Below are 19,624 nucleotides of genomic sequence, written 5' to 3' on the forward strand. Positions count from 1 at the left end.
AGACACACTGAGCAAGAACACTAGGTTCTAAATTTAGTCACTGAAAGGGAGTGTATGCACTCTACATGTTCACTTCTACCTTGAAATAAGAGTAAGATAATTAGTGTTAATTTCTTCCCATCATCACCCTTTTTTAATTTTCAGAAGGCTTTATAACCTGTTTCCCCTTACAGTAACTACCTGTGCCACAGCTGGTCTGTAGAGCACATCTCTTACCCAGACTAGAAGCAAATAAGTGTCTTTGTGTAAACAGAGGCCTTTGGATTTTTCTTTAAACTCACTATAAATTTGCTAACAATTTCATCTCAAAGTTCTTGATTCATAACTCAAAAAAAACCAACCTTACTCTAAGATGCTGGAATATGCCAAAGCACTGCATATATAAGTTCCGAAGACCGAATGAACATTGGCATCAGAACTGCTTTTTTTCTGCAGCATTTACTGCCCTGTTCAGGATTTACTGAACTACTAATCATACCTTCTCCAGAATAATACTCAGTTGGTACAATATTTTCATCCCAAATAATCTTCTCTGTGGGATAAAGAGGCATCTGGTTGAGTTGCTGAATTTGAGATATTCGTCGCTCGTGACGGGAAACCTAAAGAAAGGATACATTTTAAACTTCCATAAGTCACAAAGGAACAATAAAGCTATTTTTGAAACATACACGTTAATCCATAAGACTGCTGGTGGTCACTTGTCATCTTCTCTCTTTTAATAAGTTCTGGGTTTGCAGATTTTTTAAATTAAATAGAAATAAATGACAGTGACATCAGAAGATGAACAAATACACAGTCCAACTATTGGTCATAGCACTGTCACAATCATTTGGCTACTCAGCAGACCCAAAACAGCATGACAGAACTAAAAATATTCAGTCAAGGGTTAGCAGAGTATCAACTTCAAATGAAATTTACTTTGCTTTCCATTAACCATATGGTCAATAGCTAACTAACACCACTCATTCAGCAACAGCTAGTTTAATTCCCTCCTTGGGAGGAAAAAATGCATTCAACACTTCAGTATGTTGTCTGAACATCTCTCCATGGCATCCATAAGCATCATATTACTACTGTCTAAACCTTGGGAAATTAGTTGAAGAAATCAAGAGCAACAAAAAAAACTATGAAAAAGATTTTAAAAACCAGCTATGTCATTCTAATACTGGCATCAGATTAGAAGCCCACAGTAATACCGTTATAGACTCAATATCCAAAAAACCATTTGCACATCAAACGATATTTCATATGGGTTTGGGGAACCAAATAGGTACTGAGTATTTAGGTCTACTTTAGCAGATTTTTTTGGTTTCAAAGGAGGCAAACACATTACTACACAAAGTAACATCTTCTCTTTTTCAGACGAACCCAAAAACTGTTGCTGAGACTCTGCTTATTGACCTTTACAATTACACCACACACGCACATACTAGTTTTTCAGGGAAACTACATTTATAAATCAACATTTTCAAATACTTAATTTACATGGTTTTAAAGCCCATCTTAGCATGCAGTTTACTGCTATAACACCGCTGTGGTGCACAGGTGGTTCAGCAAAAGGTCCTAAATGGCTACTTTACTACAGCGTAGTGGCTAGATTTAGCCGTATCTTGAATTTTCAATGAAAAAACACATGCAATATGAATTATGGTTTTACCAGCAACTCCAGCAGGAAGTCCTTGTCATAGCTGGAGTCCTCCCCGTCGGGCAGGGGCGGCAGCAGGCAGAGGTACGATGCCACCTGGTGGAGAACGTTTGAGCTGCACAGCAGAAGGAAAATAAAATTAAGCTTATGTCACTGACACCGAAACGCGACTGAAAGCGCTTCGGGGAACTTTCTTTTGCTTTCCTTAACAAAAAAAAATTCCAACTATGAAGGTCATCAGAGACCATAAATTACAGATCAGTATTTTAAGTGAGAGATATTTAAAATATTTATTTTCCAGAAAATTAGCTATTTTCCAGAAAATTAGTACTTTCTCACATTCATTAGAATAAAGGAAAATACAGATATTTTTCTTATACTGGAATTCTAGTACTTCATGACTACTGGATGCAAACTCTCCCTGTCTCCCTACTTCAGCAGATGTAAAGGCACCACAACAAGTCACAAAGACCTCAGAAGTCACATAAGAAGGCACGTGAGAAATCAGAAAGAAAAAAGGCTGGAAATTAGTTAATTAAAACATACTGAGAACAAAGAATTTCAATTTCATGTTAAGTTTCATTTTGGTAACTTACCTAAGGGGTCCAAATAACTTCAGCAGGGAATCACGAGTATCTACGGCGGCCACATTTGACAGTGCAAAGTCATACAACTCTGGGAAATGTGCAAATGCTGCTCTCTGCAAAAGACCCATGCCCAGAAACTGAATGTAAGCATATTAATGAAACAATTTAATAACAATCTAAATACTTATACAAGAGCACAGCTTCCTTTGATTCGTAACACATAGTACCACTCTGTGGACGCTTCCAGGATATTAATAAAACCCAGGTGAAATCTCCATTTTTCTTAGTTAGCACCACCTATTTGTCACTCCTGTGCTTCTGACACAGCATCTGTTTTATGCATCCTCCTATCAGCATTTGTTCTATCATTAAAATAAAACATAATGGGGCAGACACGTAGCCTTGCAGACAGCTAAGAAAAACAAGCAACATATTTAATTTAACCATGCTTCCTTGATTAATTGTTTTGTTTGTTTAAACTGATAGGAAAAAAAAATCTGAAAATTATATGACTACAAGTAAAGTGAATTTTTACTTTGTCTCATGTACAAAGGACCACTATTGATACCCTACGTGTGCACTGATCTTGAAGAAATGGTGCCACCTACTGCATAATCATAAGTTAAGTTTCTACAGGACCTAATTTTCCCTTCTGAATAGATTTAATGGGAGCAGTTCATCTCAACAGTATCATAGCAATTGCTATTATTTAGTCAGTCACCCACGTAACACTGAAGCGTTAGCGTCTTTGGTACGGTACAGAAAGTTAAAACTATTTTTCTTGTTGAGTTACAGGAATAAGAGGTTTGTTTTGGAAAATAATTTAATGTCTATTCCAAATGCAAATTAGATTAAAACAATAAAACCAAATCCTTCCCTCCCATAAGCACTTTGCTGTCTGCCTACCTGTAAAGATGTAATTCTGTCATAGTGAATCGTTGTCATCTCATTCTCCGTCAAAGCATTTCCAGTCTGATCGTTGATCTCAAAGCCAGTGTAGAATTTAAGCATATCTAAAAGCTGAGACATCATCCATATAAATAAGTGGATTAATAATAAGAGACACCCTACCACAAACGAAAACACAATTTAAGAGGACAAATCTGGGCTCTGTGCACAAAAAAAGAGCTCCTCAAAGTTCTTGAAGAAATGAACAAAGGAGTGGTATCTAAATTTTATACTTGGCTGATGCAAAAAATAATTTTGTTTAGGTATCTCATCTACAAGCCATAGAAATTACAGCACAGATCAATGTGCTTTCATTTACCTACTAGGACCTGAAACTGTATCTCAGTGAACCTCTGACTGTATTTTCACTCTGTGACTTAGTTTCATAACTACACTAAGGTAACACAGTCAGAGGTTCACTGAGACACTGAACCCAACTTATGGCTTGCTGCCACCAAATGGGAGGGGTCTTGCTCCCTACTGCCCTCTCTGATGCCAACTCTGGAATTCATCCTACCTTTCAACAAGATTGTTTAACTCAGAAGAAGAAAATTATTCAGATGTGCTGCTGGCTTTGTGTTCCATCAATGCTGACCCTCAGCAAAACTGAGCAAATGCCAGAGATGGGGGACAGCAAGCAGCAGGAAAAGCAGCTGAGATGCAAGAAAGGGGAGAGATCTTCAGATCCTGCCATAAAAAACAATATATTGTCTATGACTGAGTAAACTGAAGGACAGAATTGAAAAACAGCTGCAATATAGAACAATCTGAGGTCAAAACAAAACACAGAAGAATGCACTGGTGACAACTTCTGCAATACGTGGGGTAAAGCATGCCAGAAGCTGCACTGTTTTCTAGGCTGTACTTTTAATAACTGCTCAAAAATAGAGCAAGAAAGGTAAGAGCAGTCACACAGAGGTACAGGTAAGGAAGAACTACTGTCTGAAGGATTTAAATAAACATGTAGTTTGCATCCATCAGAAAAACCTGCCTTAACAAAAAAATAAACAGAACAATTGAGATATTTAGAGCGGCATCAGAACGAAAAAACTTATTTTCAACAACTTTGTATCTCACCTGGCAAAAGAGATGACCCTCTTTCTCTCTTTTAGCAAGACTGGACAGGTAACAGTGAACAACAAGATGGGAGTCATCCAACACTGTATTGAACCAGCGCCGTGTGGGAAGCAAAGCCTGTGGTAAACAACCCCACGTGAGTACAAGCAATTCTTCAAGATTTAAGAAACCCTGGTTTCTCATAACTTTACATTTCAAGAAGGCATATCAAGATAGATTGCTGCACAGTTATTTACATATCTGATACACTAAACATAAGAAGGCACGTGAGAAATCAGAAAGAAAAAAGGCTGGAAATTAGTTAATTAAAACATACTGAGAACAAAGAATTTCAATTTCATGTTAAGTTTCATTTTGGTAACTTACCTAAGGGGTCCAAATAACTTCAGCAGGGAATCACGAGTATCGACTGCAGCTACATTTGACAGTGCAAAGTCATACAACTCTGGGAAATGTGCAAATGCTGCTCTCTGCAAAAGACCCATGCCCAGAAACTGAATGTAAGCATATTAATGAAACAATTTAATAACAATCTAAATACTTATACAAGAGCACAGCTTCCTTTGATTCGTAACACATAGTACCACTCTGTGGACGCTTCCAGGATATTAATAAAACCCAGGTGAAATCTCCATTTTTCTTAGTTAGCACCACCTATTTGTCACTCCTGTGCTTCCGACACAGCATTTGTTTTATGCACCCTCCTATCAGCATTTGTTCTATCATTAAAATCAAACATAATGGGGCAGACACGTAGCCTTGCAGACAGCTAAGAAAAACAAGCAACATATTTAATTTAACCATGCTTCCTTGATTAATTGTTTTGTTTGTTTAAACTGATGGGAAAAAAAAAAATCTGATAATTATATGAATACAAGTAAAGCGAATTTTTGTCTCATGTACTAAGGACCACTATTGATACCCTACGTGTGCACTGATCTTGAAGAAATGGTGCCACCTACTGCATAATCATAAGTTAAGTTTCTACAGGACCTAATTTTCCCTTCTGAATAGATTTAATGGGAGCAGTTCATCTCAACAGTATCAAATCAAAAGTGGTGGTCTTTTGCTAGAGCATATTATTTAGTCAGTCACCCGTGTAACACTGAAGCGTTAGCGTCTTTGGTAGGGTACAGAAAGTTAAAACTATTTTTCTTGTTGAGTTACAGGAATAAGAGGTTTGTTTTGGAAAATAATTTAATGTCTATTCCAAATGCAAATTAGATTAAAATAATAAAACAAATCCTTCCCTCCTATAAGCACTTTGCTGTCTGCCTACCTGTAAAGATGTAATTCTGTCATAGTGAATCGTTGTCATCTCATTCTCCGTCAAAGCATTTCCAGTCTGATCGTTGATCTCAAAGCCAGTGTAGAATTTAAGCATATCTAAAAGCTGAGACATCATCCATATAAATAAGTGGATTAATAATAAGAGACACCCTACCACAAACGAAAACACAATTTAAGAGGACAAATCTGGGCTCTGTGCACAAAAAAAGAGCTCCTCAAAGTTCTTGAAGAAATGAACAAAGGAGTGGTATCTAAATTTTATACTTGGCTGATGCAAAAAATAATTTTGTTTAGGTATCTCATCTACAAGCCATAGAAATTACAGCACAGATCAATGTGCTTTCATTTACCTACTAGGACCTGAAACTGTATCTCAGTGAACCTCTGACTGTATTTTCACTCTGTGACTTAGTTTCATAACTGCACTAAGGTAACACAGTCAGAGGTTCACTGAGACACTGAACCCAACTTATGGCTTGCTGCCACCAAGTGGGAGGGGTCTTGCTCCCTACTGCCCTCTCTGATGCCAACTCTGGAATTCATCCTACCTTTCAACAAGATTGTTTAACTCAGAAGAAGAAAATTATTCAGATGTGCTGCTGGCTTTGTGTTCCATCAATGCTGACCCTCAGCAAAACTGAGCAAATGCCAGAGATGGGGGACAGCAAGCAGCAGGAAAAGCAGCTGAGATGCAAGAAAGGGGAGAGATCTTCAGATCCTGCCATAAAAAACAATATATTGTCTATGACTGAGTAAACTGAAGGACAGAATTGAAAAACAGCTGCAATATAGAACAATCTGAGGTCAAAACAAAACACAGAAGAATGCACTGGTGACAACTTCTGCAATACGTGGGGTAAAGCATGCCAGAAGCTGCACTGTTTTCTAGGCTGTACTTTTAATAACTGCTCAAAAATAGAGCAAGAAAGGTAAGAGCAGTCACACAGAGGTACAGGTAAGGAAGAACTACTGTCTGAAGGATTTAAATAAACATGTAGTTTGCATCCATCAGAAAAACCTGCCTTAACAAAAAAATAAACAGAACAATTGAGATATTTAGAGCGGCATCAGAACGAAAAAACTTATTTTCAACAACTTTGTATCTCACCTGGCAAAAGAGATGACCCTCTTTCTCTCTTTTAGCAAGACTGGACAGGTAACAGTGAACAACAAGATGGGAGTCATCCAACACTGTATTGAACCAGCGCCGTGTGGGAAGCAAAGCCTGTGGTAAACAACCCCACGTGAGTACAAGCAATTCTTCAAGATTTAAGAAACCCTGGTTTCTCATAACTTTACATTTCAAGAAGGCATATCAAGATAGATTGCTGCACAGTTATTTACATATCTGATACACTAACAGAAGTTCTCATATTAAAGTGGCATTTACGTATGCCTAGACCCAGGTTTTATGCAGGTACGAACGCAGCCTTTCACAGGAGTGGGAGCATGGCACAAACCTGCCATTAGCGTGATTGCACCCTGCCAGTAACAGAAGTAAATTAAATAAAGCAATTACTAGTGTCTACATAATGGCTGTATGGTACAAAAGATACGTCAAAGTACTGCAACATAGTTCAAACTTTTGTTTTTTAATACTAATTTAATGAATTTTAAGCTTGTCTTTCTCAAGACTGCAAACGGCGTTACTTCTAAATATGGCACGGTATCTTCTAGTCAAGATTCTCAAACTAGACCTAAGGATTTTTCAAATCTTAATTAAAAACTGGTAAAAGTTTTTTTGTAAACAAAACTGAGATCGGTTCTTCTCAATGTAAACAGCTTAAGCTGCTATATGTAGCAACTGTTCAACAGCATACAGTAGTACACCTCAACAATTCAAGAGAAAAATGAGTTGTTCTCAATGGAATCTACAAACTAAATTCAGAAAGCCAAAAAGATCAATATGGTGTTTAGAACTAAGAAGAAGAAAATAAAAAAAAAATCTGTGGTAGAAAATGTTAATTGTCCTGCACAGTAATTACAAAAACCAAACTCGGGAAATTGTAAAAACTTTCCATGGAGTCATTCCTTTCAAATTATCGAATCACCAAGTTTTGATGGCAGTCTATACACTTTAATACAAAACAAATGTTGAGGGCTTTTTCAGAGTATAAGTAAAAAGAGCCCATGAACACAGTACATGCTACTGAGGCAAAAAGACTTGTATTTACAGGTAATTTTTCATTTGCTTTTTCCAGTCATTTACACAGGCTTCATAAACTGAGTTCCAACCTTCCTGTAATACCTAGTGAGAACTAACATCAAACGTACTGACTCTAAGCATTTTGGCCAACAGCCAGACTTAAGTTTACCTTCAAATACAAATTTTCACTATGAGGGTACATTATATCCATAAGAAAACAAGCTCTCATTTAAAGAATTCCTTCAATTGCAACTAAAATCAAAGGCTACTTAAGTGATTTATCAGAGGACAGTTAGCTTGTATGAGTTCAAGATCAAGCCATTTTAAGTCCCTGTGCTTACTGTTTCAGAAAACTCTGTCTTATTTCAGAATGTCTTCTAAATCTGAAGTTATTTTAAATAAATCGCTACTCATGCGACAAATTATAAATTAATGTCTTTTATTTTAATTCTGATAGTGTGAAGCAATGTGGTAAGGTGTCCCACTTTCTCTACTGAAAAAAACCTCACTCAGCCTCTTATTACTCTTTAACAAACCTAGATCAGCACCAGTTACTTCTAGATAATGAATTCTAGTCAAATAGAAATAGCTTGCATTTCAGAAGTAACAATGCTTTCTGGGATTATACCCCACAATGCAAAAGATACTTTAATTGACCTATTATGCACCGGGAAGAATACTCCTGGGTTATTCCTAGCAGATTAAAGTATCACATTTTTTCATCAATTGCCAGAATCATTACCACTACTCCAATTAACAGTCTTCTTCACTGAGCAATTTAGGATTGTAGTTTTCTCTAACAGTTAACCTGGTTGACAAACATTGCTAGTTAGTTCCCAGTGTGGATACACTGCTACAATCTCCTGTTTACAGATGGAAAACCACTACTAAGCAACCATATGCACAACTTGTAACATAACCATCTGTAACTGGAATAAAGCTGTAATAATGACTTTACACCTGGTAACAGGTTGAAACAATTTAGCTACTTACCTCAAGATCTAGCATGAGTTCAATGAATCTCTCACAATAATGAACTTTGTCCATAGAAACAGGACCTAGATAGGAAAAAAAAATAATTTCTTTTTGCAATTGATCCACATCACAATATATTTGTACTTGAACTACTCTTTAAAAATGTAATAAATGCTACTAATATACCAGTACTAGCTTTTAACAAGATAAAAAAGCTAACTAGCACATTCTTCTTGTTTTCTGAAACAATCCTTTTTTTTCATTGCAAACTAGAAGATTTTTGGATATAAGAAAGTAATGGAATCACACAGTTTCAGAAGTGATTTTATCCACTCTGAAAAAAAACAACCAATGTGACATACAAAAATGCACACTTCCACAAGATACCAAGGGCCTGCTAAGCTGCTTAAGAACTTTAACTCCAGGCACTCAAAAATACCTGTTTAAAAGCTACAATCAAGGTGTGTGCAAAAGGCATTGACAATATTGAAAGGTGCTCAGTGGTGGCTACTAAGGAGCCCTTAGAATCATCTCAAAACACAACACTAAGTCTGTTTTAATGAATATCCACTTCCTGAAGCCTCCAAAGAACTGTTCATGTAAATCTTCCTAAAAAAGGTCTTGCATAATTGGGAAAACAAAGGGGATAGGTATCCTTTCTGAGGAAGCCATGATACACAGAATTTCCCTTTAGAGCTCAGTTAAGAGCTGAAGTTTGCTAAGAGTTTAAGAGGAAAGGCAGAACTCTGGGAAGTGATTTCACCCAAATTGTGCTGTACTTAAAGCATAATAAGCCTTTTTTGTCAAAAGGTTAACACCTCCCTGTACAAATACATTTCCTTTCTAAATCAGGCAAGCATATAATTTTCCCTGTCACAATGACTTATAAATCAAGAGCAGTCAAATCTTACAGAATTTCACTTCACTTAGGCTTTTGTTCTTACCATAAATCAACAGTACTGACAGAATAGAGCCTTATGATATGCATTTATACCACCTGTTTAACAATGCATCTAAGTAAGTATGAAATGCTTTAATGCCGTAAGAAGGCTGTAAGCACACAACAAAGAATATCAGTACTCAAGAAATATTTTTTTTATTAAATCCATACTGAACAGAAGGAGAAGAGGTTAAAAGTAGCTTTCTGCTATTTCATTTTTAAAGCAGATACAGATTTGAATACTAATTTTGACATGAAGTCCATGCAGACAGGCATGGATTTCACTAAAACCCCATCCAGAGAAGGTCACCGACCTCAGGTTGGTATCCTAAGGAGTAGTTGCTTCACCAAAAGAAAAAAAAAAATATAAGACAGATTATCAGATAACAAAGTAACACAAGAACCACAGTTACCTGAGACAGGTATTGATTTTAGCACAGAAATGAACTTCTGAATGAGCTGTGAAAGAAATCTTCTCTCCTGATATGCTCTAAAAATCAGACATAGGATAAAAACATTAATATTCCTTAAATGCAGACTAGAAGCACATTGTATCTTTCACTTATACAAAACTAGCTGCTTTAAAATTTATATAATGGTGCTTTGAAAGACACATAAACTGTTTAGATGATAACTCTTCTCTCTGCATTCAGGCAGACCGATTAGCAGAGTCTACATTTTTAGGCACAGAACTCATTAACAACCCATGCTTCTACTGACTCAAAGAGGAGAAGTATGTCACCACCTACACCTTACCACACTGCAACACAAAGGTATTGAAACATTTAACTCTGGTGAGATATACAGAAATTTATTCCAAAACTTGCATAAGCTATTTACTTAAGAGCTGAACATTCGCTAAAGGTCATGAAAAAAATATGAGTAACTACACGAATATTCTCTTATGGCTTTCATCCTTTAGCTTAAACGTTTGGTATCACAAATTCACTGATCAAATAAAATATTAAAGTTCTATAACAGTACTTTGCATAAAGACTACTGGAAAACAAAGTAGTTTCCAGGAAACCACGTATGATCAATCTTTATTTGCCATCTTCATAGGTTTTTTTTAAAAACACATTTTTTTAATTGAAACAATTTATTTTAGCTGGAACACAATGAATGCATTAAGGGCTTTGGATTTAACAGGAAAAAAGGCTTCTGTAACATACCGCTTTCTTGACTCCTCATCCATTTTCTCATCATTTTTCTTAATTAGATTCCAGAATTTTCTTAGTTTTGGTGTCTTTTTCAGCTCTTGTTCCAGCCGTTTCTGAAATGTTAAAATGTTATTCAATCACCAAGAACCCTTGTTTTCATGAGAGATCAAAATACAATCCAATCTTCTTATTAAAAAAGAAAAAATATATAACAAACTGAAATAAACAGCTGCCTTGGATTAATCTCACTAAGTATCACCGTAAAACAAGACTGTAATCCCAGAGAGATGGGATAGTCAGAGGGAGTCTAGCCATGGCTAGATGTCAGCTCCATTCCCCAGTTGCTGTGATTTCATGGCCTTATCTACAAATCACAGCTTGAAGAAGCTATAAGCAACAAGGTTTAGTTTTATGGAAAGTTACATAATTAATTAGTAATTACAATTACATGGAAATTTACAACAAACAATAAAGAGAATTTTAGCAAGAAAGCAAAAATATAATTCCATAGCAATGTAGGCAGCTTTAAATATTAGACTTCCATAACAGTACTCTGTAAGAATTCACTTTGCAGGACTTGCACAGTGCCTAGAAGATTGCTCTGCCAGTTTACAGTGCTATGCTTACAGGTTGTAGAGCCATCCACATCGGTAAGGAAATGAGCTGCTGCACCTGACTTCTGATCAAGTCCACTTCCTGTTAAAAAGTTACAGACAGAAAATGTTTTTTTAAAAATTCTTATGTTTTCTGATGTGCCTGTCTTACAAAATGCATCCATGTACATCACTATCTGACAAAAACGCATATGTTGTTGTATTAGATTCACAATTTCCTAACAGGAAACTGCACAATAGCCCTACCCAGTAACACTTAAAACTGTTGACGACTTTCGCCTTTTAGGTTCTTTTCATGGATTCTGTCAGTTCTTAATACTTCAACAGGGGCCCCATCAATATAAGTAATTTTAACATAGAAGCTGATGAGAACTGATTTCGCTTCTTCAGTCATTTCTTGCTCTTGAACTGAATTTTCTTACTGTGCTTTCTCTGTTTTTACTCTATTTGTTCTCTGTTGAAGCCCTTCATTTAGCAAGTTTCTTCAAATTCATCTGCACTCTTCCCATTATTTGAAATAATTAATTTTTTCTATAGTTCATGCAACTTCAATTGTTGTTTCAAATGTTCGCTCTCCAACTCTGCCTGTAATCTGGATCCACAGAGATTTATTTCTCTCCTAAACTACTGAAAAAGTTCAATTAACATCTTAGATATGTCTTCATGGACAGATACTGTATTCTCAGCATTCTGAAACTTAACACTTCAGTGCTCCTTACTTAAAACACTTCTTTGTGAAATGCAGAACGGCAGAGTCACAGAAGTGCAGCATCAAATAGCACCACACTTTTACAAGCACTTTGTTACTGGCTTCTATATCATGTTAAATGGGAAAAATGTTCTGCAAACAGGATTCCATACCATCACTATCAAACCCTCCTTAAAAGTGAAGATCTGTTGTACCATGGTCACTACAGAAAAATACTACCTCGATAAACTATATGCATAAGGTTCACAATGATTACTGGCTCCCATAATCACTCCTAAGTCCAAACATCAAATCATATACTTTCTCAATTGTTTTGTCTGCCAGACACGATTTTGTTCTTTACTTGTTCAGATCCTGATTTTGGCTGATACATCCTGAGCATAAGTAAAGAAAAAACCCTGTAGCAAGAGAGGTAACAGAGTACTGTTTCATGTAACAGATAATTTTAAATTGTTCTCCACACTTGCTAATTAGGATCTATAACTGTTTGTTCACTACAGACTGAGAGCACAACTTAGTCCAATGCTTTCTTAAAGCTAACTTAAGAGAAGTGTAGATATAAATATTATCTAAACCTGGTTTCAAAAGTGAAAAATTACTATCTTTCTCGATAGTTAATGGAAATAATTTTGTGCAATTTGCCAGCCAAACTAAAAAGAGTACAGTAGTAAGTAATCTACTTTTAATGTAAAGCACCTTTTCAAATATAAATACATTTTTTTAAGCACCATTTAAAATTTGTCTGCATATATGCCTTTAAATTGCAGTAAGTGCCAATCCTCCAATTTCAAGTCTCTTTTATGACCTCGTGTCAGAGAAAACCAAACATCATGAGAGTCAAAAAGAGAGGTAAATGTCCTCCACTAGCATCTTCTTCCTTAAATGGGAATTTTGTTTTATCTGTCTTGTAAGAAGAAATTGCTAAAATTAAATGCCTATTCACACAGAACAGCATAAACACACTGAAGTATTACAGTTACTTTTAACATACCAAACTATTGAAGCAGTGATCAAGGAAAAGCAGCAGGACTGTCTGTTCCTGCAGAGAGTATTCACTGTCATTTTCAACCAGCGATGCTTCCAGTATGCATTTGAAAAAGAAGGGAAAGTGTTCTGGCTTTTTTTTGAATGTCTAGGAATAGAAGAGGAGGTTGATTTTGAGTCAGGTTGATACAAATAATTTTAATCTTCATTCACACAACATAGCTTAAGTTCTCTAAACCCATTTAAATCTATAAAAGGAAGGATTGGATTATTTTTTTTTCCCTCTTTTTCATTTCTTCTGACCAGGCAGCACTAACAGTATTCTCCTGTCCAAAGATCCTCATGCTACGGGAATGCTCTCACTGGGACTACTGCCATTTGCCTCATCTAAGACAGGTGATGCACAGGACAAACTGAACAAGAAGCACAAGTGGAACAGATTGTGTTGTGGGAATATTCAACTGGTGATCGCACAGAATTACTGTAAAATAACAGAGGTTAGAAGAGAATTGGTAGATAATGGGGCAAAACTACGGCAGCTGTTTAGTGATCTGCAAAAAGTAAGCAGGTAAAAAAACACCAGAGATTAATTACAGTTGTGGAACTATCATTCAAGTATCTAAGCTAGAAAAAGATAAACCAAAAGATAAGGAAACCAAATAACTGTGTAAATAAAATGGTTCCTTTACGAGGGCAAATTTACAATGTATCAAATTTAACTAAGTTGCTTGGAAAGTAACAAGTACCTGTCATTTTGCATCTAGAACAAAACTAGGCACAGACATCATACGAGCAAGTTATTAATCCTTTGTGCTTTGCCAGCACTGAAGTAATGGCACTACTACAGGAGTAAGTGTGCTTCTGAAATAATGCCTGCGTAAATTTCTAAATAGGCTCATGCTGTTGAAATGGCCAGTGAGAACTGGACGGTTTGTAGAAACACTGAATCATTTCTAAACCTATCATTACAAAAAACAGTACACAGGGAAGCAGAGTAAGAGACCATATCAGTATAAAATTTCATGGAAGAAAGCTACAAAACCATATTCACAGTTTTAAGCAAGACACTACTGGATGATATGTTAGACTTACAGTGCTTTTGTCTACCCACAGATATAAACATCTTTTTTTCTTTCAGTATCAGAGCAAGAACTTCTCTGTCAATGTCCGTCCTTTGTCAAGTGACAAAAAAACCAAATGCTGCTAATTATGTAAAGGCAGCACACAGTAGAACAAAGGAATTCCAGAAGGAATTAGGCGATTTTTTTGTCCATCCATTGCTTTCTCCAAAAAGAACACACACTTTAAAACATCATATAAGACATTCCAGCTGAGGTACCATTTAGTTTTAATGCTACGAGCTTTGCTACCTTCTGTCAGTAGAAGTGAGCACACTGCACAAGCTGCAACTCGCGGATCAAAGACAATTCGAGCTGTAATTGAAATTGGTTACCTCCCACGCAGGGACATTCTCTCTGAACTTCTCATTCACCATACAGCAGATTGACATTAAATATGCCTTACTGGACACCTCTGGAGAATAATTCATCCATAGGTAATTTTCAAGGTACTGGCTGTGAAGAGACAAAGAGTATTTCATTAGTTGCTGCCACCCACATAATCTGTCACTCATTTGAAAGAGCAGTTACCCACAGGGGTGTTTTCCTCCTTCTCCTTAAAGCCATCCTTACAGTTTGTGAGGAGTTCCTGAAGTTACCTCTCATCTAGGTCACTGCAGCAAAACTTGTTAGACTCAGTAACTGCTACAAGAGATAGATGAATTTCTTTTCAGGAAGACACATTCACCAGAGGGTTTTCAAATGTAACAAGTAGCCACAGCTCAATGCAAAGTCAGAACATGAATTCGTGTTGATTTTCCAATAGGAGGAGAAAAAAAAAAAAAGACAAACCAAAAACCCTTCACTTCTTCACCCCCAAGGAATGTCACATGCAGCATTTCCTAGCTTAAGACACAAAGATCTACTGTATAATACTATTTCTATTATTCAATAACCTTTCTCCTAAAAAACCACAAATCACCTAGAGAGATTTTAAGCTTCTCATCATATAAAGGCAATAAAAATATTACATTACAGTGCACCTAAACTAAAGCACTGAATATTAGGGGAGTGATTAAGTGTTTTCAAGAAGGTGAAAAAAGATTACTGGACACTGGAAAATAGCAGCTTCCCAGCAACGAGCATTTCTTCTTCATTAATATAGCACATTTCTCAGAAGAAACCCTTAAAATTACATCTTAGAGAGGCTATTTGGACAAGAAACCGTCTCCCTCCTTTAACTTCCTCTTGAAGCCATGCAGGATAGTTACTCCTGAGGAGGCAATCCCAAAATCCATCATATTCAACAATGCACTTGCACCTTGTGCTACTGTAACAACTGCCACCGGAAAGCAGAAAGTCGGATTTCTTCCTAAACAAGCAGCTTATCCCTTCCTTCCTCCCTTCCTCTCTAACATTCATCTGGCTCCTCATTAGCCAAGTCAGTTTTACCTATTTACTTTTTCCACAGCTTACTTTTCTGAAAATAATTTCAGGTAAGACAAGTACCAGAGACGGTGGTGAAAAGAGGCAGTGAGGACTTGTGTGTAACCAGAGGCAAAAGGCTCATTAATGGTCAGACAGGGATTTCCACTTCCTGGGAGCTCAGCTGGAATGTATAGCTTCAGATGGAGCTGAGATAACTTTATGGGCGTATAGAAGATGAAATACATACTGCTTCCCAAGAGCTTGGATCTGCCAATGGGAGGGGGAAAAAATTCCACAAAATCCACAGACCTCCATAGTTAATTTCACCCAGGAATCTGAATATACTTCAATACATTTTAGTAAAACACTATTATGGCCCCAAGTGAGGATAAATATATGTAAGCAAGAACGAAGAACAAAATCTCATGTGTGTGAAAACAGGAGAGTTTGACAGACCAATGGGGAGGTGTGGGGGTAAATAAAAGAGAGAAAATGACTTGCAGGACAAACAGCAGTAGATGGGGCTGTAGACCAGAAAGTACTAAAGTTACATTAGAGCTGGTAACACTAAGAATGTTCACAGAAAGGCTAAAAACCTCTAACTCCATGGTATTGCTGGCACACGGATTCCAGAAGTCACGCTACCAGCATGCCATTTGTTAGTGCCAAATCCCAAACTGTAGCTTACATTTTCCTCTTCAGCCTTCTCTAACAAAGAAGCAGGAAACAGAGGGAAGTTTCTACTTGGGTCTAGTTTCTACTTAGATTCTTTGAAAATGCTGAAATATTTCAACCAAAAATCATCTTATTTTTTCTGCTCATAAGATTTGAGAGAAAAAAACCAGAGACAAACAGAACACTGAATATTGTGTTTCTAAATATTTTAGAATAGTTTGAAAATACTAAAATTATTTATTTTACATCATTTTAGACAAGATTTGTATGTTCTTCCAGGGAAGTCTGAACTAGCTGTAAAAATCCCCCAAACAGATTTCCATTTCTTTTCAAGTGAAGAAAACGTTAGTGATGCTGCTGCAGCACAATTTATTTTCACCCTCGCAGTAAGAGACAATCCAAAAACTTCCCCTGACATCAGCGAGTTAAGGCTTAATGACACATTCCAAATTACAGATGCAAGTTTTTCACCGATCTCATTCACACTGCCTTCTTTGGTGCTTCAATTAAACTAGAAATTCAGAATCATAAAACAAGACATTCTGATATGTTAATTATGCTTATGAAATCATTTCCACCTCAAATTAAGCTCTCCTCATTTAATTTTCCGAGGTACGTGACCCAAGGCTTTAGTAGGTACAAACAAGTGAGTATACTACTTTCAAGCTGACGTACTACCCTTCGTTTGCTTCTCATCTTTACACATTCCTACAAAAAAAAAAAATACTTAAGATTTCACTCCAATGAGCTTACCTGAATTCAAGAAGCATTATCTTTCTAATAGCAAACCTAGAAAGGAAAAAGTAATCAATTAACACAGAGGTAAAAAGACTCCCATAAACATCTTAGCTGCATGGAAGACGGCTCTATTTTTCCTTATTTTGTTATATAACAAAACCTCTATAGGAATTCTTTCTGCCCACCCATTTCCATGCAAAAGCAACTGCTTGAATGCAAAAGCAACTCCTGTAGCACTGTGGAAGCTAAAGTTCATGCAGGTTCATCAAGCAATCAAATTCACATTAAAAAAAAAATTAGATCTTTTAAACATGAAAACACAGCTTCCAACAGCCTCAAAGACATAAATAGGTAGAAGCTGAGAGTATCTTCTGGAGAACTACAACTATATATTTAATCAGTTCGGAATGGTACCTCTTCTTAGTGACTGGAAATAGAAGCTTGCTCTGATCCTGTATGGCAATTCTGAGATTATTTTCATAAAGGAATCATAAACAGATTTATCTCCAGAGCTCAAACTTTGCCTGGAAACCTCCAAACAGCTACAGTTACAATTGTTTTCTGTACACACAGCTGTAAAATGCAGAATATCTTGTATTCTTTGTCTCCCCCATCTAACATTACAATTCATTGAAATGAGACTTGCCCTTTATAAACTTGGTAACAATAATTAGGGAAATAGCAAAAACATAGAGGCAGCACATTCCTCAACTGATTCTTTTGCTTTATATACCTTGGTGCAAAAGAAGGTACCAGCCTTCTATAACCATTACAACAAAACCAGCACAAAACACAATAGATCAAGAAACCAAACAATATTATATACAATCATCACAGCAAAGAATTACAAGATCATGAACTTTCTTTTTGCCACATTCAGACTTTGAAATATCATAATGATTAAATTACTTATTTTGAGCCATTTTCAAATGCTTTCAACACGTTACTGCATTTTAAAATACTCTGTGATATATCAGAAACCACTTCAATACAGATAATGTTGGAAGGCTTGTTTGTAAGCGAAAGTGACTTGTGTACTTACTTTGACCTGACAATTTCCTTTGTATATACATCTTCAATAACCTACAGGAAAGGATATTTAAAAAAAAGTGGTTAAGAATTGTATATACTTCACGAAGTGAATGTATGCAAGGAATGCATTAAGATATTTTAGGCATTTAAAAGTTTCTCTGAATTAATTACTCTCTGCGTACTGCTATTTGATCAAAAATGTTGTAACAATTATGTTTCAGCTCTGAAGAGTCCAAAAGGCTCAGACACGCATTGTCACAGAGAAAGTGAATCAACTTAGGGGAAAGCACACAACGATAGGAGAACGGATAGGACTTTCATTCAAATTATTCTGAAGGAATAACCTACATCACACTGAGATTTTTATATTAAAATCAAACAGATACGCAAGCTTTTTTATTGTCTTCAAAAGTCAAGTCTGCATCAATTCAGTTATCTGTTGTCACTGTTTCTTTCAACCGACAATCAAATTCAGATACTTTTACCTAGTCTTTCCAACAGGAATAAAAGAACCTGGGCACATCACATTACACAGAGATGCAATTCAGCTGCTTACAAACATCCCAGCTCTAACAATCCCAGACAAATGCTATCACAAATACTTATAGAGCAAGTAAACTGAGGTTGGAAAGGGAGATTTAGCCAAATACCCACAGGGAAAGAAACCTAATATTTAAGAACCCTGCTCTGCAGAAAACTATCACAAAACCAAACATACCAGGCCAAATTTTAAACATTCATCACATGTATATCCACCAGAACATCACTAAAATTGTTGCTCAAAACTCTCTGAAGAAGCTTTTAGGAAGAAGTATACAGTTCAGTAATACCTCCATCTTTTATCTTTCTTTGATTTCCAAAAGTAGTCTCTCCTCAAAAATCTTTTAACCTCAAAGGACATGCTCAAAAATCTTTTAGCCTTATAAGTTATTGGCCAAAATGAACTTTGAAGTAGCATACAGAAGAACTGCACTGCAATAGCACACCTTCATAACTACAGGTATATAACAATTTATAATCACAGTGTGTTAAGCAACTGTTGACCTTCCAAGCAGTCACCTGTACTCTTATACAAAATAAGCACATCAGAAGAGGCCTAACTGTCATTCTTTTACATCCCAACACAATTCCAGTATTTACCTTTGAATCGAAAGATGATTTTTTCTTCACATGTGGAGCCCAGTATTTATTTGCTAACTGTATGGGGGGGAAATAAAAGAAAGGTTAAATATATACATTTTCAGTTGTAGTAATACAATAACTCTATAACAGATCCCATCCCCAAACTTTATTTCATTATCATCTTGCTTAATTTCAGCTTATGGTAACTACAGGTAACAAAACTATGTTTTCCAGCAACAACAGTTTTCAACCACCAAAGGTTTTATGTCTAAACCTTTTCCAACAGAATTCTGACCCTCTGTAAAAGTTTCAGATGCACTGACTGCTATATAATAAACAAATTTTTTTCTTAAGTTACTTCTAGCCTTACTTTCTTGTTATTTCTACTTTCTAAGTTACTTCTACCTCAAAAATATATCATGATCTTTCAAGGGCTGCACACCTCAGACTACAAATGATTACGTGGAGGAATTTCACCAAGAACTAGAGTCTACAT

General features: G+C 36.2%; 1 protein-coding gene across 1 annotated transcript in view; it reads right to left on the reverse strand.

Annotated features, from left to right (window-relative positions):
* Positions 1-19,624, reverse strand: part of AQR (aquarius intron-binding spliceosomal factor) — a 53,924-nt gene that overhangs the window by 33,789 nt on the left and 511 nt on the right. The window contains exons 2-15 of the mRNA XM_014941989.1: positions 19,147-19,203; positions 18,017-18,057; positions 16,990-17,025; positions 14,529-14,649; positions 13,083-13,223; positions 11,396-11,464; positions 10,781-10,881; positions 10,022-10,098; positions 8,687-8,751; positions 6,656-6,772; positions 5,537-5,650; positions 4,624-4,727; positions 1,658-1,760; positions 479-599 (exon numbers count right to left, since the gene is read on the reverse strand). Coding sequence (XP_014797475.1) covers positions 479-599; positions 1,658-1,760; positions 4,624-4,727; positions 5,537-5,650; positions 6,656-6,772; positions 8,687-8,751; positions 10,022-10,098; positions 10,781-10,881; positions 11,396-11,464; positions 13,083-13,223; positions 14,529-14,649; positions 16,990-17,025; positions 18,017-18,057; positions 19,147-19,203 — 1,267 coding nt within the window. The remainder of the gene's footprint in view (positions 1-478; positions 600-1,657; positions 1,761-4,623; positions 4,728-5,536; positions 5,651-6,655; positions 6,773-8,686; positions 8,752-10,021; positions 10,099-10,780; positions 10,882-11,395; positions 11,465-13,082; positions 13,224-14,528; positions 14,650-16,989; positions 17,026-18,016; positions 18,058-19,146; positions 19,204-19,624) is intronic.

This window comes from Calidris pugnax, unplaced genomic scaffold, assembly GCF_001431845.1.
Source record: "Calidris pugnax isolate Ruff unplaced genomic scaffold, ASM143184v1 scaffold56, whole genome shotgun sequence".
Classification (NCBI taxonomy): Eukaryota; Metazoa; Chordata; class Aves; order Charadriiformes; family Scolopacidae; genus Calidris; species Calidris pugnax.